This window comes from Spodoptera frugiperda, chromosome 28, assembly GCF_023101765.2.
Source record: "Spodoptera frugiperda isolate SF20-4 chromosome 28, AGI-APGP_CSIRO_Sfru_2.0, whole genome shotgun sequence".
Classification (NCBI taxonomy): Eukaryota; Metazoa; Arthropoda; class Insecta; order Lepidoptera; family Noctuidae; genus Spodoptera; species Spodoptera frugiperda.
The window spans coordinates 12,276,131-12,300,233 of NC_064239.1; the positions used below are offsets into that span (position 1 = coordinate 12,276,131).

At 34.5% G+C, this 24,103-nt stretch overlaps 1 protein-coding gene across 3 annotated transcripts; it reads right to left on the reverse strand.

Moving 5' to 3' along the window:
• Window positions 1-289: 289 nt before the first annotated feature.
• On the reverse strand, window positions 290-22,519 carry LOC118265534 (excitatory amino acid transporter). 3 transcript variants are annotated; one of them, XM_050706019.1, is made up of 10 exons: window positions 22,167-22,519; window positions 11,915-12,070; window positions 10,789-11,122; window positions 9,882-10,016; window positions 9,197-9,405; window positions 8,573-8,744; window positions 6,042-6,236; window positions 5,397-5,531; window positions 4,932-5,037; window positions 290-4,457 (listed from the first exon to the last, which is right to left on the reverse strand). In XM_050706019.1, exons 2-10 carry the CDS (start codon window positions 12,051-12,053, stop codon window positions 4,320-4,322), a joined length of 1,563 nt encoding a protein of 520 aa, XP_050561976.1. In that variant the 5' UTR covers window positions 12,054-12,070; window positions 22,167-22,519; the 3' UTR covers window positions 290-4,319. The 3 variants fall into 3 exon arrangements, with proteins under 3 accessions (XP_050561976.1, XP_050561977.1, XP_050561975.1); XM_050706020.1 differs by lacking the exon at window positions 22,167-22,519 and adding an exon at window positions 18,760-18,914; XM_050706018.1 differs by lacking the exon at window positions 22,167-22,519 and having other exon boundaries at window positions 11,915-12,521.
• Between the last annotated feature and the right edge of the window lie 1,584 nt (window positions 22,520-24,103).

Consider the following 24,103-nt stretch of genomic DNA (forward strand, 5'->3'; position numbering starts at 1 on the left):
TAAGTACCATTTGAAAAAATCAAAATATATAGGCTTTAATTTTTTTTATGGTTTAAGTCTATAAACGAGCAGACGGATCACCTGATGGTAAGCAATAGCCACAAGTGCGTTGTTGGCCTTTTAGGGGTTAGGAATTTAAAGGTTGTTGGGGAATCGGGGATTGGGAAGATTGGGAGGGGTAATTGGGCCTCCAGTAACTTTACCCACACAACGAAACACAAGTACAAAATATACTTAATTGCTTCATATTACTTATACTTAATATAATAAAGTACAAGTAAAACAAATCTGAAAGAAAATGTTGTTTATTAAAATTGATTAATTTTAATACATACTCGTACGTACTAAATATTAATAATAAGACATGAGTAATTTCGCAAAACATTACTTCACCAAATTTTTGGCAAATCAATGACTTCCTTACAACTGATATTCAAAAAATTTCAGTATCCTTAGTACGAGTTTGCTTTACGTTTTAAAATAATCGAGCGTTCAGCGCTCTGATTGGTTAGTTTTTTCAAGCCGGCCAATCGGAGCGCCGAACGCGCTTTCATTTCGATTACATTAAACGTAATCTCATATTAAGGGTTCTGTTTACCTAGACAACGCATCATCATCATTGTACTGAAATCCGATAAAAATGTGTCAAAGTAAATTGAACCTTATTCACTCGTTCACGTATTGATTTAGAAAGACTTTGCAAAATCACTCATGTCTGCAGTAATAAATTTTATAGCTAAATTATGAAAAAAAATGATAAATTAAATATTATTATCACAGTTGGAACTACAACTACTTTTTGATACAATAATAATTACCAACTTGTAATTTGGATGAATATTGGTGCTTATTGCTTTTTAATTTAGGTAAAATCATACAAAATTTTAAGGTAGCTTACAAATGTTTAAAAATTTTACATAAAAGTGCTTGGAAATAAAGTATAAAACTTATATCCGACTTCCAAATATGATCTTAATTTGGTTAATATATTTATTTAAATTATTATCATGGTAATATTATTTTTAAAATGTCTTATTAAGATGCCATTAGAAAGGAATTTGAAAACCATTGAAGAATACTTTTTAATTTTTACTCAAATTGATTCATACATTTTTAAGGTACGCGTCTACAGGCCCGCATCGTACGCACCGCAACGGATTTTAGTTTGTCTTGCATAGAAACTCATACAACTGCGTCCACTGACCCGCATCGTACGGACCGCATCATCGGCAATGTCTACATGCGATGCGTACTGATGACGTCATACGGAATGCGTACGATGCGTGCGATGCGTACGATGCGGGCCTGTGGACGCTTACCTATATCAACCACGTAAGATTAAATTGTCTTTTTTCATAAAATTTCTTAATCAAATTGAAAAGAAATAATACTTGAAGTCTGTGTTCAGTCGGTATATAAGCTGTTCTAAAATTATCTGCCGGATCTTTAATGGGAGGTAGTGTTGTGTTTAAAGATTACAATAGTAAATATAAATTATTATTTATGAATAATTTTTTTTCATGCAATGAAATCTACTTATGAGTTTGTTATGAAAGAGCTAACTCTTTCATATGTCTGTAAAGCGTGCCATCGTGCCTATTTATGAACCACGTTGTGCAGAGTAGAGTCAACGTTCATTTAACTTCTTTATGTTCTCAAATTGAATTAACTGGTCCGGGGTACGAAATTTCTTCACTATTGTAATCTTCAAACACAACACTACCTCCCATTAAAGCCGTGGCAGATAATTTTAAAACGCCTTATATAATAAAATTAGTAGGTTTTATACATAATAAAATAATATGAATGTATATAAGAGTGGATTAAAATTGAGCATCTACATACTTCTCAACCCTTACAAGGGAAGCTTATACATAAAGCAATATATATCACTATTGTATAGTATATATAATATATAATTGATATAAAATGCCTACGAACACTGTAGCCCTGTTCATTTTTATATATTGATGTTAATAGGAATGGATTTTAGTCATTTGATATTCCCATATTATTAAAATGTAGTTAAAAATTGCATTCATTAGAAGATTACAGGGGACTTACTCTTATAGCCTATCCCAATCGATCGCTATTGATATTGTGAAATTTCATACTATTAAATTGCAACACTAGCGCCCATTAAAACCTAGAGCTGCGGACTGCCTATCGGGTTACGGGGGCTCCGGCTTGAAAAGCAGGAGAAGAAACGAGGTGGTTTTTAGTCAGCAAGAGTCTGACACTCCCTCTCGCCTCGTCCAAGGTGGGAGAAGTCATTGAATGATTTTCCACCTTAAAAAAATGCGCCCATTGCATCCGTATTGCGTGGAAATTTCAATTGAATGAACTAAATAGTATTAAGTTTGGTTGTATATTCCGTACTCTAAATACTATTTTAACAGCTACGATTGGGGTGGTATAATTTTGAGCAGCATTGAATAATTAATATAATTAATGATTGAGATCATATCGCATTGAAATTGAATTAACAATGCATTGGTTAGGCAACCAACCGGCTGCCGTGCCGTGCAACGTGTAACGGGTTCGATTCCCGCACGAAGAGCTCTCTCACTCTTTGTGTGATCCACAACTTGTAGTTTCGAGTCTGGGTAATCATGTGTATGTTTATAAACGCATCCACGATACAGGATAAAATCCGAAGGAGGGGCAAATTTTTATTTTCATTTTTTAAAGATAACATTGAGATTGGTTATAAGAGTAAGCACCCTGACTTTATTAAAATATACAGTGATCAAAAAACGGGCGTCAGTTTTTTTTTTAAATATTACATCTAAATACTGATATTTTTAATACGGATACCGATTATAAGGCAACGTTGTCAAGCTTTTTTTTTTAATAATTAAAATATGGTTGTATACTAGAAATGTCTAAGTATTTTCAATACATTGCAATGATGACTACAAAACTATGCGTACAACACACTTGTATTATTATCATTTTGTCGCTATTCTTAGTTTTTTTTTTTTCACTATGGTAACTGAGTTTCTCTGATACCTTTTCCGTTGTGGTAACACTCAAAATGCCTTTAAAAAGGTAAGGCCTTCACTGGTCAACCCTGTCTGTAAAGCTAAGTACACACGTACAAACATAATAAAATTTTATTGAATATTCAATCTTATTACTTTATTCTTGTCTGGCAAGAAGGAAAATTGTCAACAGTGGATTTATTTCTAAAATATGTAAATTGAGTTGATGTTTGAATTGTATCACGAGTAGTCTCTACATACTTCTATATTTTATTCAAAACAATTATGGACACTGGAAGGTCGCTTTGATCTCTTCTACATTACCTTAGGATTAATAATTTCAATCACTGTTTAAGGAACCGTGAGTAAAGTTCCCTTCCCATATGTGCGATGTAGAATATAAGACGTCATCCGTTGATTTGATTTCTGTCATATGTTACTTGTCATGTGTTGCCACAACTGAATTTTATAGTTTCTTATTCAACTCGTCATTACAACCCGCTACGGTGTTATATTATATGATTTTATAGACATATTAAACGAATATATGTAAAGAAATTAATTCGTACGTGTGAACGTAGCCCAATCACCCTTAAGATTACATAAAGTGGCCTTAGGGTCTAATGTAGTGAATACTGAACCTTTCTACAGTTATATTATTGATGACACTTTAATGCTAATTGAAATTCTTCTTTACACAGAGTATGTTATGTTACTTGTAAGTAACTGTCTTGGATCCCACAATGAAATGAATTAGAAGACAAAAGAAAGTAAAAAAAAAGAAATATATTTCCATTTTCCTCGTTAGTCGAGTGGTCGTAAGTGCGACTGCCGGACAAGGGGTTTCAGGTTCGAGTCCCGGGTCGGGCAAAGTATTGCTGGGCTTTTTTCGGTTTTGTAATGTGCACCTCTGTCTACCCATTCTAGGCTAAAGGCGCTACGATGTAAAAAAAAAGTCCACTTCCCTCGATGTATTTGATATCATGGCTGAAGTCATTCTGTGTGTAGGACACACACAAAGACACTGAACGAGCGAGAGAAGGACAATCACCAAGCGCTACGACATACTGTGACTAAATGTAGCTATATTCTTTATCAAAAAAGTAATTTAACACAGCACGAAAATGTGACTAAAAACTGTATTCTTTGTCAAAAAAGTAATATAACACACTCTGTATAACCTCTACACGTTTCTACACAGTCAAGCCCAATTGACTTCATAGTCACCCCAAATCATCCACCATCAGGCATAGGCCATTCCCACTCTTAGATAAATGGACTAAGGTCTAAAATGGTACACTCTTAAAAGAAAATGATAAATTATACGAGTAGTCACTAAATCCGCTTAATGGCGTCAGTGTGGTTATTTAAATGCATATCAATGATTACTTCGTCAGAACCGATGGACTTTTTACTTGGGGTCACTATGCCGATGTCCACGTCCGTGTTTGGGGTCAACCCGTTTATGGGGTCCTGGAAATAGAAATTGCAATGTAAGTAGAGTAGACTTGGTGATTTTTTGAGTTGGAATTTATCTGAGAGCAATATTGTGTGGAAGTAATATAGGATTAAATAGAAACAAATAAATGGAATTCGTTTTTTTTATGGTACCTATTAGCCGGTAAACATGTAGATCACTTGAAGCTAAGCAATCGCCTTTGCCCAATGAGCACCCGAAACACCAGAGGCGTTACAAGTGCGTTGCCATCCTTTTGAGGGTTAAGAATTTCAGGGTTGTTGGGGAATCGGGGATTGGGCAGGGGGATAAATTTGCCTCCGACAACCTCATTCACCCAACGAAACACAAGAAAAACATTATTTCACGTCAGTTTTCTGTGAGGCCGTGGTATCACTCCGATCGAGCCGACCCATTCGTGCCGAAGCATAGCTCTCCCACGCTTTTAATTTTTTCATATATTCTTATAATTACTATCAAAAGTGTCTTACCGCATTTAAAGCGTCACATGCCATCAGCTCGTTCTTTGACAGATGTTCCACTACTGCAGCCGCGTAGCAGTCTCCAAGCATGTTGTTGGTGGTCCTGATACGGTCACTGGAAGGCAAAATATTGTATTTAAATATATATCTCAAGAAATGAGTTATTCTGCAAAATATTACGCTTACAAATGGCAAGTAAAAAAAACTTGAATTAAAAATATAACATAACCACATTTGTAGTTACTGGTATCAGTAAAATAATATAACATAAACGTTTAAAAGGCTTGCTATATTATTGAGTATTAAGATTTAAACTACAATTAGATGAATACGATAAATAGCAATGAGAATTATCAAAATTGAAAATCCCTATACATTAATAAATCAAGTATAAGATATTATATTTGACTCTTTATTTAAATCAGATCTAATCTCTTTATTATAATTTAGAGTAAAAAAATGAAAAAAACTCACACAAGCCAATCAACAGCGAACAACAGCGACACATCGTGCGTGGGCGCATCCACGGCGGCCAACACTACCAGCAGCAACACCATGGCGGCCGATGGAACTGACGCTGATGATACTGACGCTGCTGTTGATGTCAGGCTGGAGGATATTGGAACAGGGTTTATTTATTATGTATTGCTTAAACATACAATCTACACATGTGCTAAGTCTTTCTAGATTTAGTCTTCCACATAGGATTTTATATCTAGGAAATACTCCGTCTAAGTTTAGAACGACTTGTTTAAGTCGAAGTTGCTACCCTGGGAGCAGTAATTGCGACAATTAGCAAAATAAGGCACAGCTTTTACATACAATGTGATGCACAAAATTGGTTTATCGGTTTGACTGTGGAGTCAGCCAGTCGGTCCTTTTGGTTGCGTAATACTGCTCATAATTATAATTATAAACCCCTAACGTGGCTTGAAACTAGTCGAGTTGCCTCGTTAAACAGTTACGCGAATCAGAACCAAAGTTAGGGCATACAGATCTTAATAGCAACTTTGTCCTCGAAATACAGTTACTGTATTATCGTCTACTTAGTTTAAAAAAAACATTTTGAACTATAAAAACCTTAATCACAAGCAAAGACCAAAAACAATCCATACTCACAAAATAGTAGCCAGCTGAGCGAACCCAAGATGTATGTTATTCATTTGGCAGACAAAGACACTGGCGACAGAGAGAAAGAGAGCCGTGCCATCCATGTTGATGTTGCAGCCGATTGGCAACACGAAGCGGGTGATGCGAGGGTCCACCTGCAAGGGACCTTCCATAGCTCTGAAGGTCACTGGGAGAGCTGCTGCACTGGAAATTGGAACGGTTTCATTTGAATTTAGGGTTGTTTTTTGATGGAACGCAGCGAGTTAAGCAATCGGTGGACATGCGTTACACCTATGATTGCTGACCAAGTTTTTGATGATCGGCACGTGTAGCCAAAAGTACATAATTTAGCAATAAGTTAGAATTATATATTTCTTGTAAATATTATTAATTAGTCTAGTAAAACCATTGTAGGGTTTTTTTTAATTATTATCTTGATAGCCGTAACTTAACTAGCGTTGTACATAATTATTTAATGAAGCAATATAGAAGTTTTTATCATTAAAAAGTTAAGTTGAATTAGACCAAAATTAGAGCCAACTTTGAGTTACAGTTTATATATATTTAAATACAACAAAAAGTGGGTTTACTGGAGAGGTGTGTTTTTATAAAATTAGAAAAAAACGTTGCTTTAAACTATGATTTTCTCCTGTGTCGTGGGTGCGTTTACAAATACACATGACACATAGACTCGAAACAATAATTTGTGGATCAAAGAGTTGTTCCGTGCGGGAATCAAACCTGCTATACGTTGCACGGCAGCCAGTTGCCCAGCCACCGCGCCAACCGAGCATTCAAATAATGTATTAATTTATGTATATCCGCTTACTTCTTTACGGAATTCCCTTCACACAATTTTTATGTCATAATCATAAACTAAATAGTTTAAAGACTTTGCTAAAAATAACCCTGCGCGGTACCAACCACATTGCATGCTAAAACTACCAAGTGATTGAAGAAATTTATCAAGGGAATAGCTTCCGTGACCTCCTCCAAGGTCGTACTGAAGATTCACTTTATAGGCTCTTAATCATGTAAAACTGTTTGACGTCAACAAGAAAATTAGCCACGCAATGCACAGAATTATTGTATGAATAATATAAGAATAAAGTGCGCTTCAGATTGGCTTCGTCGAAGTGTTTAAAGTTTCATTAATGCAAGGGGTGGTTGAGGTAGAATTAAATGGGTTGCTCGGATTAAAATTCAATCATGAAGGTGCAGGCTAGGTGAGTTTAAAATTCAATTAGGTAGGTTGGTGCTTTTTCTGTTCTGTGTTTTCAAGAAATCTGATTGCACTTTGAGTTGATATGGGATTATATTCGTTGTTTTTTTTAGTAAGTAATAGCCTCATGTGCGCATAAATTTGATACGGTTATGATATCAGTTACAGAGATAAAGATGAATAATTACCCTGTAGTGGTATTATTTTTATTAATGTCCGTTTGGTAAATTATTTTAAAAGAATAGACGCGTATTTTTGCTTTTCTTATAAAATTAAACACTTTCAACGATAATTGATTTGAAAATTATCGTATGTGTTATAGGGTAACGTGACGTAACTTTTAAGCTTAAATAAGTTTTATCTAAGTATAAATTTAAAAATACGTGCCTTATATTTTGTAAATATCTAACCGATGTGCTAATGTGTCCCTTTTGAGTACTTAAACTTCTTTGCTTGACAATGGCACTTGCGACCATCGACCAACAAGACAATATTTCCTACACACCACGCTAAATTGAAACCGCGACAACCAATTGTTTATTAAGTAACAGGTCCTTAGCAGCAGCCGATGGGCACATGGTTCTGATTGAGTTTCCATTACGTCCAATCAAATACAATCGAGTTCATTCATCTGGGTAATGAATAAACTTGCGTCGGGATCAATTATTAATGGTATGTGTGGAACTTTGATTGTAATGCTTTGTCATCACCCTATATTATTGAATTGTTTGTTTTTGAAGAAAAGCCTTCGTTTATTATATTTGTTGCTATTCGAATATTGGAGTACATAGAATGTGAAAGCACGCGTAGGGGTCTGTGCTTTTGTTTTAACTAGTCAAATAAGTATTAGTACTTCGTCTGATTAGGTACCTAATTGAATTCTAGGTCCTTTGCTCACTTAGCGTTTTGCCGGTGCTCTGGCATACCTAATGGGTTACCGGGGCTTCGGCTCGAAGAATGAGGGAGGACAGGAACGGGGTGGATTTTAGGCAGTAAGAGTCTGGCACTCCTTCTCACCCAAGTGAGAGAAGACATTAGATGAATTCCCCTTCTCAAATAAAAAGATTCTTTGCTCGTACTAGTACATATTTTGAAACAAGCAGTTAAATCCCCTTTTAGACAACAAGTAGACTGAAAATTTTGTTTTGTCAATTCAATAGCATTTACTATAGAGTATATTATATTGTTGGTTATGTTAATTGAATATGTGGGCGACTGTGCTGTTGGTGTGCTTATTGTTAAATAAATAAATATAGTGTTTTGCATGTAATACCAACGATATAGACACGTAACATTAATAATATTATTGAAAACTTACGTAGATGCAGTAGCAGAGGCCGTGAGCATGGCATGTGACAGTCCCCAGTAGAACTTGTAGGGGTTCCGTCGTAAGAACAAGAAGTAGATCAGCTGCATCACTATCAGTTGGTAGAAGAACACTCCAACAGCTACCGTGGCTATGAACCACGCTAGTTGAGACATTACTGACGCTGGAAATAAAAAAAGTTAAATATATTTTTATCCTAACACAGTTCTTAAAAGTTCTGTAATGCAAAAGTTCAGAAGGCGTTTGGCGTTGGCACTGTGATTGGCCGGCTCGGATAAACCAACCAATCAGAACGCTTACTTGAAACGTAAAACAAACTCGTACTAAGGGAAGAAATTACTTGTAGAAGTTAGATTTAGGAGATTTGATTTTTACTAACTGTGTGCTAGCCAAGAATTATGTCTTTAATACATTTTGATCTGTTTTTATCTGTAACCAATTTCAAAATGATTTCAATATCTTGTGTATTATTTTTCAAACGAACAGTTGTAGCACTTAAACAAAATTTTTAGAATTTTTCTTACAAATTCAGGACCTCTTGTTTAACAGTCTTATCGTCCCTGTATAAAAATATTTTTAATTCTTCTTAAAAAACTACAGATACATCTAACTCACCAACATCATTCACACCAAGAATCTTCCCAGCTATGACACTGCTTACTCCAACCGGGGTGAACCACATCACACCAGTCACCATCTTCATGATCACCTCAAATATTGCTTGGAAGAAGTCTATCACTACTTGGCCTTTAGCCCCTAATGTTCCCAGGAGACTGCCAAAAACTAGACAGAAGAATACTAAGCCTAATGTGTTGGTGCCTGATCTGTAAAAACATATTTATAGCATTAACATCATCAGTAGTCCATGGCAATCCAAACTGTGCTGGACTATGAGGATTATGAGGAGTAGTTTGTGGTGGTTTTTTGATAAAATCGGGAGTTATGATCATGGCAATTCATATGAATTCTTTGTTTTTAAAACGTGAAAAATCTTTAGTTTATAATAATCTAAAGATTTTTCAACGTATCAAAACAAGATATTTCGAAGTGGACGTGATCAATCAGCTTTTTCTACATAAAAAGTATCCATGCTTATTTGACAGGTGGGTTGAATACCGCAGTTTAAAAAGTTATCTTTTAGTATCCTTTAATTGACCATAATATCCATGTGTAACACGAAAAATTAAAAATAATAAATAATTAATTAAAAATATCTTGATATATTATATTACTTAATATCAAAAAACATGAATTTTCCATCAATGAACCCAGTAATAATAATATCTTTAACGATGCTTACCTATATGCGACGACTCGAACCATAGGCACAGTGTCGTTTTCACTAGCATTCCGTCCGAACATCGCAGGTGCCTCGGTATACACCGTGTGTGCTTGCTGGAAAGCAGCTTGCACGATATTGTCCGGAAATATGTTCCTGTCAATCATTGTAATTGGTTAATTTTCCATAGCAAGCTTGGCAGGTTGGAAACACTCGTTACATAAATGGGTCATAAGAGATTAGTTTTACGAAAAAAAGGCTTTGCGATTGATGTGAAACCACTTATGGGAGTCGTAAATATCCATAAAAAAAGATAAAGAGAAAAGGCAAATCTTATCATAGCCTAATATAGATAATGGGAAATAGATAAAATTATAGGCATTAACCTAAGGTATACTTGTAATAATAGAAACGTAAGATTTTTCTTCATCGGAAGGATTTTGGTTTTGAAAAACTTTATGATCAGAAGTGACTTAGTTAGAACGATCATATAAAAGTATCTAACACTACAGAATCAAATAATTAAAACTTATGCATGTTTAACTTATACTCGTATACGTTTCTTGTTGTACTTCTCCATTTAAAACTACACTTTGGGACGAGCACCTAGCTTCACTGACAGACAGTTATATGTATTAACCTATTGTATAGATACTTGTAATAACATAAATGGAAGATTTTTCTTCACCAGAACGATTTTAGTTATGATCAGAAGTGACTTAGTTAAAACAATCATATAAAAGTACCTAACACTAAGAATCAAATAATTAAAACTTATGTACGTATAACTCATACTCGTATACATTTTTAGAGCACCTAGCTTCACTGACAAACAGAGAGATAAACAATAAAATTTAATTTGACATTTCAAAAGTGCCTAATTAAGAATTAATTGAAATAAATGCTTTAACTTTAACATCGAACTTACCGGCCAATATCCAAAATGCTGTCCAAAATACTATGTTCCCTCTTCCCCTCAACATAAGTTGCAAATTGCTTAATCTCAGGCACTCCAGGATGGATCACCATTGCCAAAACCAGACCAAGAAAGGCATTGAACATGGACGTTAGAATAAAATAGAGCAAAGTCCTGATTGCAATTTTCCCACTCATCTTTGCATTCAAGCTTGCTGATCCAGCGATTAGACTTGCTATGATTAGAGGTAGGATCATCAGTTTTAGAAGCCTCATGAAGAGTTCGCCAGGGTAGGATATTATCATTAAGGCGTCAGGGCCCAGGTGGTAGGGTCGAAGTCCCAGACCTAGAAAAAAAATTGACATATATGTCTTTTTCTAGTGCACTATGTATGACAAAGAACACATTGTGATGAACAAAATGTGCTTAGAGGAAATATGAAGTTAATATGAATAATAACATTAGAGATAGCTAACACCCATGTAATATAATATGATTATTCTATATTAAAATTATTTATTATAATCATCGTCGTGATTTTGATATTACTTTTAGTTATTTGATCGATCTCATTACTTTAGTTTATTTAAATACAGTCTGTAATTATGATCTAGATGTTATTAATCTTTAATAATATTTTCATATTATAATACCTAATATGTATATTTAAATGAAAGACAAAAAAAGACAGTCGCACGTTGTCTCAAACAGGAGACAATGGAATAACTTCATATGTATAAGAAATCTATGATAATAAATATATTTCCTTTCATAAAATAAAGTCGAAGCAACATTTCTAAACAAAGCTCAAAGTGTTTAATACAATTATCTAAGTGGAAAGAGTAACAATTCAATTAGCATTCTACACACCTTTCTGCTGTGAAGATCATTGACCAATTTATAGTTCACTTCAATACAACTTTAAAACATTATATTTTATTTTATACTATAAGACATATTGTTTAGATTTTTACGTATTTAGTCTCTGACTTCCATGTGTTAAATGTTATGTATACCTGTTATTTGCATGGTTACTGAAATGCCATTATTTTGTTGGTTATGTTAATTGAATATGTGGGTGACTGTGTTGTTGGTGTGCTTATTGTCAAATAAATAAATAATAATAAAATATACATACCAAGACCAATCCCAGTGATGACTCCAGCCAGGGTGACGACCAGCATCACATTGTCGACGAGGATCTTCCTGAAGCCAGTCCGTTCCACAGGAGCAGACCGGTCTTCTGTGGTCTTAGGCCCCCTATCTCCAGGGCCCATCTTCGCGAACAGATATTCTGAAAACCGTTCACCTTTCTCCATTACAGGTGAAATTGGACTTGGCAGTCCAGATCCTTAGGACCTGGTTAATCTAGTTTTATTGACCACTATTTTCCACTGTTTTTATTTTAATGTAAATTTTAATATTTCAACGTTTGCGAATGACAGATTTCCTTTCGTTTATTGCATGGTTTCTGTTGTCGCTACATGAATTAAATACGTTTCGAATTTTATTTGTTTTGTTTTAAAGATAGTTTTTTTGTTTGTTTATTTAGGACGGTTCACACATCCTTGTGAATTGTTTTTACGTATAAAAATTTCTGCGCGAGTCAGTTCTTTTGATCCGCGGTCCCTTAAGTCGGGTGGTACACTAACCCACAGTATATTGTCTGGCTCTGACTACACGATTCATATATTTCGGTTTTATCGTTTACATTGTGTACTTTAACTTCCATTGCCGGTCATGTTCTGTGTGTTCTACCATATCTGTGTCAACAAGCAGCAATGTACATTGACGGACAAAGATTGTCGAGGCGCCGGATTTGACGCAAGAAGCCATGTTTACGGGTGCGCGCGCACCCATCGATTGCACTTCCATTCACTTAGTTATATTAAGTTTCTATAAATAGATTATTAAATTGTCAGCATTATGGTTTGTTGAGGTACTGTAGGTGTCTTTTATGTAATTTCCTTTAATGGGTTAACAATACATGGTATGTACTTATGTGTACATGCGCAGTGGACGCCCTGTCACCGGTGGCCATTTTTTTTTTCAGCTCTCTTTGTAGAACTGCCTTAACGAGAACAGTATCGAATTCTTATCTGACAAATACTTTTATTTACTGTGTAGATATTGATATCATTTGATATTGTAATGCATTTGTTTTGCGTTATAAAATACAAATACATGGATTAGATGTAATGAAAGTACTCTCTCTGTCATTAAATAACAATGACATTTGGGTTGCTGCAATCCCAATTACGTTTGTCATCAGAGTCATCAGTCGTCATGTGATCAGATTTTTCTTTGTTTAACTTATTTAAGAACTAACTGCAGCACTCAGAGACATTTAATGTTTACTTACATAAAATAATGACTCTGAGTCCGGCGGTAAGTACCTACATAAATTCATATGTTACTCATTCTAGTTTTAAATGATTTGGCTAGATAGACACAACTTCAGATGATCATAAAAGCAAACAATTAGGAAACTAAAATAAAATACTATACTCCTTTAAACAACTTTCCAGACATAAGAATTTCAAACACTACATAAACTTGTATCTCGAAAAATATGACCACCTTAAAACTCAAAATCTAGGATTTATAAATGACAAAATTCTTGTTTTTGAACTAGACAAAAATAAAAACGTCTACTTCAACTCAGAACTTAGTATTAACTAAACCACTAAACGTGTCAAAATGCAATTTGAAGTTGAACTTGAACTTGAATTAACATTGAAACAATAAGTAATTTTATTGCTAAAAGAAATACCTATCACATAAATATAAACAATAGATAATAAGCCCTATTTACTTTGAAAATATTGGAAAATTTTATATTTTATTGTACCTATTCATTTCGATCATATAACTGAAATCAATCGCATTTCGTGAAGCTATCTTTTGTTTACACTTTATACATATTACTATTTTATTAGTGGGTAAAATCATTCATTGCCTCACCCGAGGCGCGAGAGTAAAGGACTCTTACTGACTAAAAATTCAGGCAGATTGACAGAAACAAACTACTGAGATTTTAGTGGATTAAAATTGCATTGACATTGAGACGGGTTTCAAGAGTAAGAACATCATTACTAATCAGACCAAACCACATGGTTACTGAGATATATTGTAGTCTGGAGTAATACAAGGGGTAATTTTTATCCTGGAAACGCAAGTGAAGCCACTGGCAGAAGCTTGTCTGTGCTAATAATGCGTAAAGAGACTATTGTATATAGAAGTTGGAGTTTATATATTACTAGCTGTGCCCGCGACTTCGTCCGCGTGGAATAGTTATTTTAGGCATTATATTTATTTTTGCAAACAACTTTCTCAGCTTCATAAACTATAGCTATTACCCACGATTAATTTGTGCACTGAAAATTCGTGATAGCACTGAATTATGACACTCATTTCTATACTATATGTGTTTCCACTGTTTTCCGGAAACCTGCGCCTATAAGTTGGGTAACATTGAAACAATAAGTAATTTTATTGCTAAAAGAATTACCTATCGCATGCCGCCAGACGCAGGTACTTACCGGACACAAGTTTCGGTTGGTACCTGTTTCGGATTCGGCGGGCGTTTCGTCTGGGTGTCGTCATTGCGAGGACCGCCCGGAAGATATGGTGGAGCATACAGTGGCGGTGTGCATTGCATGTGCTGAGCATCGCCATGTCCTTAGGGATGTGAATGGCGACGGTAACCTCTCACGTCCGGCTCTAGTTCTGACCAAGGTGCGGAGCGAGGGGGAAAGGGATCATATATTATGATCAATGATCATATATACAGAAAGCAGTTGCGGACGGCGAGTAAGAGTAGCTCGTCGCCCGATCAAAACCAGACCTGTGCGTACCGTGCGTCGCGTTCTGTGCGCACCTCAAAGAGCCAGGCCACTACAGATGGGATCCAATAGGGCTGATGCCCGATCCGGTGCTGCAGACAACGTAAAAGATTACCGGGGCCCCGGCTCAAATCAGAACTGGGTGATTTTTACACTCCTTCTCGTTTCACCCAAGGCAGGAGAAGCCAAGGGATGATTTTCCCTCCTCAAAAAAAAAGAAAGAGTACTTTCTAGAACAAATGTTTTCTTTCATACATGGTGACGCAAGGTTATGAAATCCGTAAGGACCATATTTTTCTACCCTATCATATTTTTATGACAATAAATTGAAGAATTGGATTTTTTTGTTTGTCAAATGTTTCAGCCGATATTATTGCACTATACGTTGAATCTGGTTGTACTTTGTTAGACAGCCACAATAAAATGTGGGCGTGTGGTAAACCGCTTTTTTGCCATTCTACGCTGTAAACAAACGCTTTCGATGGTCAATGATCAAAAACTGTTTTACTTCGTTAGTAAGACTATAATTTTTTTGAGTATAGTTACACCAGGCTTCGCGTCGTTCGCAAACAATGCCTCTCCTCCTGGTAGCGTCGTGTTTCGCACATCATGCGGCGCGGGTGAATTTTATATCGGAGTTATTTTAAAATTGTAATATCTTCTAAGATGTTTATTGAAGTTTAGTGATGTCAAAGACAATTTTGTTCACAATTAAATACTCTTTATGAACAACACATTTATTTCGATAAAGATTAATATTTTTTCGTTAATACAACTCTTAACAAATAATGCATTAATTTCGACCCAGTTTGATTACCATAAAAACGATTCTAGTAAGTTAATCCTAAAAGATAGACATATACTGTCGCGGACTTTTTTTTAGATCATTTTAAGAGGAATAATTCTTTCATACATATAATTTTCGTATCTTGAACCATTTTCGCAGCGCACGCAACGGAAGCCCTCAAAAATTAATAATTTCTCCCGTTTTGTCCACATTTTCCTTTATTTCTTCGCTCCTAATAGTTATAGCGTGATGTTTTATAGCCTATAGCCTTCCTCGATAAATGGACTATCCAACACAAAAAGAATTATTCAAATCGGACCAGTAGTTCCGGAGATTAGCGCGTTCAAACAAACAAACAAACAAACAAACAATCAAACAATCAAACAAACTCTTCAGCTTTATAATATTAGTATAGATATAGGTATAGTTGTAATAAATATAACTAACCAAAACACACTAACTTCAGAAACTATGAATGAAATTTTGTTCAAAACGCTCCGTTCACTCGGAAAATCGATTTCACACATGAACACCTACTGGGAAAATTGAATGAAGTAGATAATAGTGCTGCCTGTATTCAAGGGCATGCTTTAGTATGCTCATCAGCCATAACGAAGGCTAAAAGGCTGTATGTTGTTCATTACCAAGGTTTCATAATATAATTTCTAGATGGGAGTAAGTTTACTTTGTAGATTGAAAGCCCCATATAAGTATGGGGTGATTACATTGTCATCGAAGGGCGCAGGTTCGAAACTAACCAGGGCTGGTTTGTTCTAAGAATAAATAAATGCCCCTAAAATAAAATAAAAGAAACCTACCAACGGCAAGTACTAATGTGACCTTTTTCCGAGTTATATTATGGACTTTCTAAGATTATTTTAGATACCACTCACAAATGGTGAAGGCAAACGTGATGAGGAAACCTGGGCTTATAATATCTAATTATAAGTTTGAAATCGCCAACCTGCATTGAGCAAGCGTGGTTATTAATGCTCAAAACACTCTTCGTGTGAGAATTAAGAGACCTTTAAGTATAGGCTGATGAGGTGATGATATTGCCATCCATAATGCACGGTTTATACTCCCAAACGAACCGAAAAATGTTTAAAAAAATCTATGTATAGCCTCATAATACCATACCTGACTTGTAAATGGAACACTGAACATCTTTCTCAATAGTTGAATGATTACTCGACGCACGAAGCAACATCCAACTCTCTTTTCAATAATAGTCAAAATAATAATTTAACAGCAAATTTCAAACGTAATTTAACTTTATAATCACCATATTTAGGTCTATTAATCCACGAAAATCTAAACTAAAAGTTCCACAATCCACATGTGAGCTGATGGATAAAGCAGGTGGTTCCATCCAAGATACTGCGCCAATAAATCAGTTCCTTAATAAGGCATGTCATGTCCGAAGCGCTTCGCAACCGAATACCGCAATAAATAATTTACTTGACTTTAATATTCTGTTCGTTGTCAGTACAGTACTTATAAGCCAAAAGAAGATTTATATTAATTTCGTTTAATGAACTATTCGGTTATAAAATATTGTATCGTTTTTCTTTTTGATTTGCTCGAAGGGATGAGTAGCGGTATACCTAATAGGTTAGCACGCTAACTTTTCATTAGTTTTGGAAATGGCATCGAAATCGCTTGGCTGGAGATGGCAGTTTAAAAGTGTCATCATTCCATATAAAAAAACATAGCTTAGTTGTCCATTTCCACCAGTGTTAAGCTATGTGTAGTACATCTCTGATAGAAAAGCACCCTTATCAAAGAGCGTTGTTACTCAGTTTTTGGGTAACCAAGAGTTCTTTTCCCTTAGTCAGCTCTTGTGACACATGTAGGTAAAGAAGAAGGGATAATATAAAGTAATTATCACTGTAACTACCTTTTTTTGTGTCTTACCTCGAGTCGGAGCCCCGGTAACCCGTTAGTTTTCCCGCAGCTGCGGTATCACGTTTGAATTAACAACTAATTGAAACTTCGAGTGAGTTTTTTTCCTTTTGTTTGGTCACCACGTGCAAGACTAAACTTTTAAGCACGTTACTCTTAGGAACCGATCACGTGAAAGAAATTACAAACTACAAGTAAGTAAATAAACAAAGAGAATCATTAAGAGAGTGCTTCAGCAAATGTATCAGGCCAGTGCAATGCCTTATGGCTGTCATGTCCAATATTCATTTGTTACAAATGCTCCTAGGTCAACGATTCAATTCTCTTTTGAATTAAACTGCCCCACAAGTGAATGCACTATAGAAAATTTGTGAATTGATGAATTGGTTGCACGCACATGAATTATTGAGTAATGAATGTGTTTTTCTATGATCATAGAATCAAACAAAATTGAAGTACTTCATTGTTCGTTGTTCTATATCTTTTATTTGAAACTTTGTGCATCTATCGTATCCGAATTATATTGCGTCTATGTTCTGACAATGTCCCCTAGATTTAAAATAAACCTGTTGCAAATAAAATACAATGTAGCTTTAAATGAGCCATATCCCATTGCAGAGTAATCACGCATTTATTAGAATAAGATTTTAAACAATGCTTAGATTTTTTTTTGTCTTCATGACCGCTAACAGCTTCATCCAAGCCAATCAATTAAACCGAAATTAGAACTCTTTAAATGTAATGAAAATTACACAAGCAGATCTCGATTAGCGTCCACCTTTAAATGAAATATTGGACGCAGCTTTACTCAGCTATTATTGAGAGCACGTGCCAACATTCAGACGTGCCAATAATAGATGTAGCACTCTATACAACAGGTTGAAACACTCATTATGAGATCAATGATCTTATTATATGAATTTCACTTCAAAGTGAATGATTATCAAGTGAATGATATTGACCGAGTCTTGACAGGTGATTGAATGAAAATCAATGATCAGAAAGCAATTAAAGATGAGTGATTTGGTGAAGATCTGCACCGAACTCTATTTCAATGTCATTTCTACTTACTTCTGCTGTGCAAATGTAAAACTGTTTAGAAGATAATAACAAAATGGAAGTAGATACTAAGGAACACGAAGAAAAATACATAATTATTATGGATTGTAATAATTTTTGGAAGCAGCTTCGTCATTAATGAAGAGATAGGAAGAAATGAGAAAGAGACGAGAGACAAAGACAATTTTATACGCAACTCAGTAAATTGCGAGGCAAGTACGCTTGAAGAGGCAAAGCTGAAGATATTAAAAAGAGAAATTGAGAAATTTGGAGCCTTTAGTCCAATAAAAGTGGTTATAGTGGTCTATATGAAGAAAATAATGGAAAATGGAATTCCAATAATGACGAAGAAGACAAAAATAATTAAAAATTTCAAATTCGACTTACTGCAACCACACTGCCAAACGATCCGTCTCAACAACTGATTTCTTCAATTAAACAAATTTTTCGTAAATACGATTTTTATAAACGTTTCAAATCTTGGCAGCTTCAGTATCTTGCGAGACTGTCAAGTGCCTACTGATAATACTATCATGATATTTGAATGCCATAATAGCGTTGAAACAATGGGTAGTTTTATTATTAGGTTAATCACGTGTGAGTATATTAAATAATGAATTGAGTTCATAACTATTGTTTTAATGATTAACTGTAGTCATATTAAGAGATACGGTCATATAAGAGATCCTGGTTTGTTATAGGAAAAAATCATACTGAAGTAGCTTTGTGTGACTTGCTATCGTTTTTATGACGTTTAGGTAATAAAATGCTTCAGTTTAGGAGGTCAACCTAATGTTAAAAGGTTCACCTCCTAAATAATAGTACTTAAACCAATCGTTGTTATAACTTTGCTGATGTACAACGTGTCGCGGCGAAAAGTAATTGTGACATTTTCTGAGTAAAATAACCATAATTATCCTGGAGTCAGGAAGTTCGGTGGTGTTTCATCCTGTGTCTCGGAAAGCACGTAAAGCTGTTGATCGTGTGCCTGAACTCTGTCCGATCTTGTCGGTCTGCTGTCCGAGTTCTGAGAGTGAAGGAACAGAGAGTACCTTTGTGTTTGCGCACTATAAAATCTCTTGCATAGTGATCGAAATCGATCAAGAGCTTCATATTATATTATAACTGTTGTAGAATATATGAATGAAGGTGAAAAAAACTGTAAAACACCATCACCATCATAAAGAAGATTATTAATGTATGTAATAGATGACCAAATCCAATAAGTTTAAAGACAAATGTGAAGAAATTAATACCATCTAACATAAGAAATGTACAACCATTAATTAGCTGAGAAATATTTGTAGCCATATTACAATTGTATCAACTCCAAAAGTTATTAATACAGTGCTGATCACGTGTAGATTATAAATATCGTGTGATATATCTACTAACTATCACGTGTATCTATGAGTAAATTTCCTGAACACTCTTATACAATTTTGCATCTGAGTATTGAACATTTTACCATCTGTATAGTTAGTACGATTGGGTTATATATTAATATCTATCTCTCTACAATATTTGGCACTTATACCGGACAGCATAACTCACAACTTTTACATACATACATAATCTCACGCCTATCTCCCATGGGAATAGGCAGGGACTATGGAACGCCAATTACTACGTCTCTTACCTCTACCTCTCGTACTTACCGTATCTCTTTCGCTTCACGAAGCGAAAGAGAAAAAACTGATGAACTGATGATCATCAGTTTTATTATGCATGCTCGTCGGTTTAGGGTACTTTTAATTTGGCTGCACCATCAGCTTTTTTGTATAGACGTTATGAAATATATCATACGAAATACGATATCAAGTTCAAATTAAAATGACGAATTATTTGCGTAAAGTGTGTTAGTGTGTCCTGGGCAGTGAAAAGCGTGCATTACTCTGGCGTCTGTTTTAATTATGTCTTGATTCGAAAGACAATAATTATGATTAGACTCAACAAAGAATTAAAATCAGACACCCTACTCAAACAAAGCCTAGAATCAACCACAATAGAGGTTGTAAGATAAATAATATTTAATGTACTTTATCTATGTTATGATAACTAAGCCAGTTAGGTTATAACTGCCTATAGATGTCTCTAGTAAATATCTCTTTGAGATGATAATACCTCGATTGTTAAAAGGTTTAAGATTATCAGAGAGTGCTACTGCTCGGCTCTGTCAAATGAGTAGTAGAAATGATGACGGGGTATGAAAATTAAAAATCTATTTAGTCCGTCAGCTAGGTAATGAAAAAATATTAGACACGTATTTTTTATTTTGTTATGTAAGATGAATCAAAGTTTAGGAGAGCAAATACGTAATTTTTGCGTGTAAAACGTGTAGGTATAGAAGTGACGTCACGTGACATTTCAAATAGATGTATCTTCGAAAGGATTGGTTACCGTAAGAAAATAAAAAATTCGTGTCTAATATTTTTAAAAATAATCTACAAGACGGACATTAAAATTACAACAAATCATCTTCCCTATCCTTTATTCGGCACTTATAATAAAATTAGTGACGATGACTAGTGATCGACGGTGGTAAATTGAACTAGCATCATTGATCCGAAACTTATATATGTCTACTGGAATTAGTTGATTATTTTAAATATAGCGGAATTAATAGCACTGTACCTATTCCAATCTTGGTGATGACGTATGTAATTATCTCTTCTTTTCTGCCAAGAAAAGTATTGCACTAGCATACAATGTAGATTGTAAGAAACAGCTAATTGAAGTGCCGGTGTAAACAGGGCTACCCACCAAACAAAGCTATATAAACCAGTATAATCTGACCGTCAAATGTGGGCACAGATCATACAAAGCAAGACCATGATGAACTGGTTATCACAATGTGTAGTCGGGTAACCATACAATTTCTCTCATTGTAACGTGTTTGCGTTAATTGAAGCATTAATACTTAGTGTCACGCAATTTTCTGATAGTGTACAATACAGTTTTTAACCGACTTCAAAAATAAGGAGGTTCTTAGTTTGGTCTGAACGTATGTTTGAAATCATCAAATTACTTTTCCCGCCTTGGGAGAGGTGAGAGGGAGTGTCAAGCTCTTACAGACTAAAAACCACCCCGGTCCTACTCCTGCTTTTTGAGCCGGAACCCCGGTAACCCGCTAGGCAGTCCGCGGCTCTAGAGCCTTAAAATGGTGGGTCTCAGAGAATCATTTCTATTAATGATTGATTTTTCTTATTGCACAAAATAACACCTGATATAAATACCAAGGTTAAAGCTTAAATAAAATTTAAATCATAACTAAAAGGATCAACTGATTTCAAGAATCAACAATAAATACCCTCCCCGTAGTCGCGTAAAAATTCACTAACTTTATGAGAACACACCTCATGACTCTGGAGAAAATCATATGTAGGACCACATGACTATAAGTAATAAATAATAATACGAGTAATTGTCTCTAGTGTAACAAAAATGTTGAAAAAGATAAATAATACGTTTGGTACAGATTTTCCAAATAAAAAATCGGTGTTTACTTCATTACCAAAACCACAATGGTAAATTAACTTAAATGATATTTCTACTATAGAAAGTTTGTTTATAGTCGAGAATCTTTAAACGCAGATAAAACATTTATTACTCTACGGGCCGATTATTCCAACGCCAGATAAATTTTATATGAAGAAAGAAAAAGAACTTTAAATATTTGACAATTATTCTTCCATACTAAAATCTGTCAAGCGTCAAATTTATTCTACAGTTAAGAATATCAGTTGATTGCAAAATGAAAAAGGCCTTTCTAAATGAGAATTACAATCACTCACCTTTTAATTGCTTAATCTTGACGGATTAAAATTGGCGGCTACACAAAAATAACTTTTTAACACCATCCACAATTTCCCGCCAGAAAAACAAAACCGAACGAACGAAACAACAGACAATAAAAATTACCACTTTTTAAATTCGGAATGTGATTCGAACGCGCGGAGGAATTTTTAAACGCAAAGGCGTCTTCCATACAGCCTAGTACGGAGCGAAACTTGAAATAAATGGCGGAATTTTCATGGCTGTTTAGGATTTTATTGTGTTTCTTTTTGAGAATACTTGGCCAATTGATTTTTAAATCTAATACGAAGCTGTGGCATCTTCCGACTTTTGTTGGCAACTACAACGCTGCATGTGCATCAAGGTTATTTTAATCGCGTGCCATGACTTATTGAACTTTTATTGTAGGGACAATTTATTGGTTCGTTTGAACTAAGGGGCCGCTGGAAATTGATGCAATACTATACTCGGCAATTAATTACGTAATAATAGTTCTTCTTAATGGAAAAACTACACACATTACATTGTACTATAATTTATTGCGCTCGAAATAAAGCAAAATTATTATTTATAAAAATATTTATCGATTTAAGAATATAAAACGAATAATTTGTATAAAGTATTTCTTTTTATTCAGTCTTTATGAATTAAAATGCAACGTTTTATTTTTAATGTAATTCATGCCATCTATTTGGGAGATAGTGAACTTAGTTTCTCTTCGAAGGGCTGGTTAGCGTTGTAGTTCTTTAAATGTTGCAGAGATGTCACTACTTTCTATATTTTTGTCAAATTGGGTAATTTGCGTTGATTAAAAAAGTATTTAATGATCTCATCGATTAATTAATTTATAACTAAATAAGTAGACAGTAAAGTAAAAGTAGACACACAGAAAATTAAAATTAATACTTATACTTTTTTAATAATAGCAATGATAATTTTTATATTTTTAAATATTATATGATATTATGTTAGTTACTTAAAAATATAATTAAAGAGAATTATAAATTAATATACGGGAATATTGATCAACAAAAATACTGTTTGACTAAACTCAAAAAATCGTCTAAGGTATTACAAAAAAAAGTAAAAGTATGTATAAAGAGACCTTTGTTTAACTTACAGGTAAAGAATCACTTAATCCAACAAAAAAAAAACCCTACTAATGGAATTCAAACACCTTCCCTACACGTGGCAACCCTAAAACCATTGTTAACAAAACTTTCGAACACATTTGAACATGGATACGCCATTAAAACGCGACCACAGACAATATAAAGAACTGAACGTTCAAATCCCTAAAATCCCTTGTCTCGATTCGAAATCCCTAAAATTGCGGGCTACCAACCGAACGCCGTCAAAATGCATTTGGCGGGCTAACGATGGTGCTACATACTGACGTTTAAAATGGCCAGCTTATGGTCGTATTCTTTTAATAGGGTAGATGTTATTTATTTTAAAGAAGAAGGGTAACGATGGAGTTTTTTGCTCGTTCTTCTCCATTCAAAGCTACACGTTGAAACAAGCGCCTAGCTTCTCTGACAGACAGACTGGCGGACAATTCAATTTGACGTTTCAAAAGTGCATTATTTACGATTAATTGAAATAAATGCTCTTTGACTTTGAAAAAGTACGTCTGGTGCATTATTTTAAACTTTGATTATTCCTGTTTTCTTATACGATGATATTAAAAAATACGTGTCTAATATATTTTATTACGTAACTACATAGATTTTCACGGACTAAATACATTTTTAATTTTGTAGTTAAAAATTAGTTCCTTTTGTAAACTGGTTAAAGAATTTTTCATTAGAATATTTAATTTTACTAAAGAGAGCGTTAATAATATTTCGCACTTAAATACGAAATCTATTTTTAATTTAAAGGTTCTACTATAAAATCCCACAAAACCTCAATTTAAGACAGAGAGAAGGACGAA

What these genes read in the sequence shown, in the direction of transcription:
- LOC118265534 (XM_050706018.1), bottom strand. Translation starts at nt 12,095, where the DNA reads ATGGAGAAAGGTGAACGGTTTTCAGAATATCTGTTCGCGAAGATGGGC. An exon ending in GCCTCTGCTACTGCATCTAC is followed by an intron (nt 6,237 to 8,572) that starts GTAAGTTTTCAA and finishes TCCAATTTCCAG; the next exon opens with TGCAGCAGCTCTCCCAGTGA. An exon ending in CATGTGACGCTTTAAATGCG is followed by an intron (nt 4,458 to 4,931) that starts GTAAGACACTTT and finishes TTCTATTTCCAG; the next exon opens with GACCCCATAAACGGGTTGAC.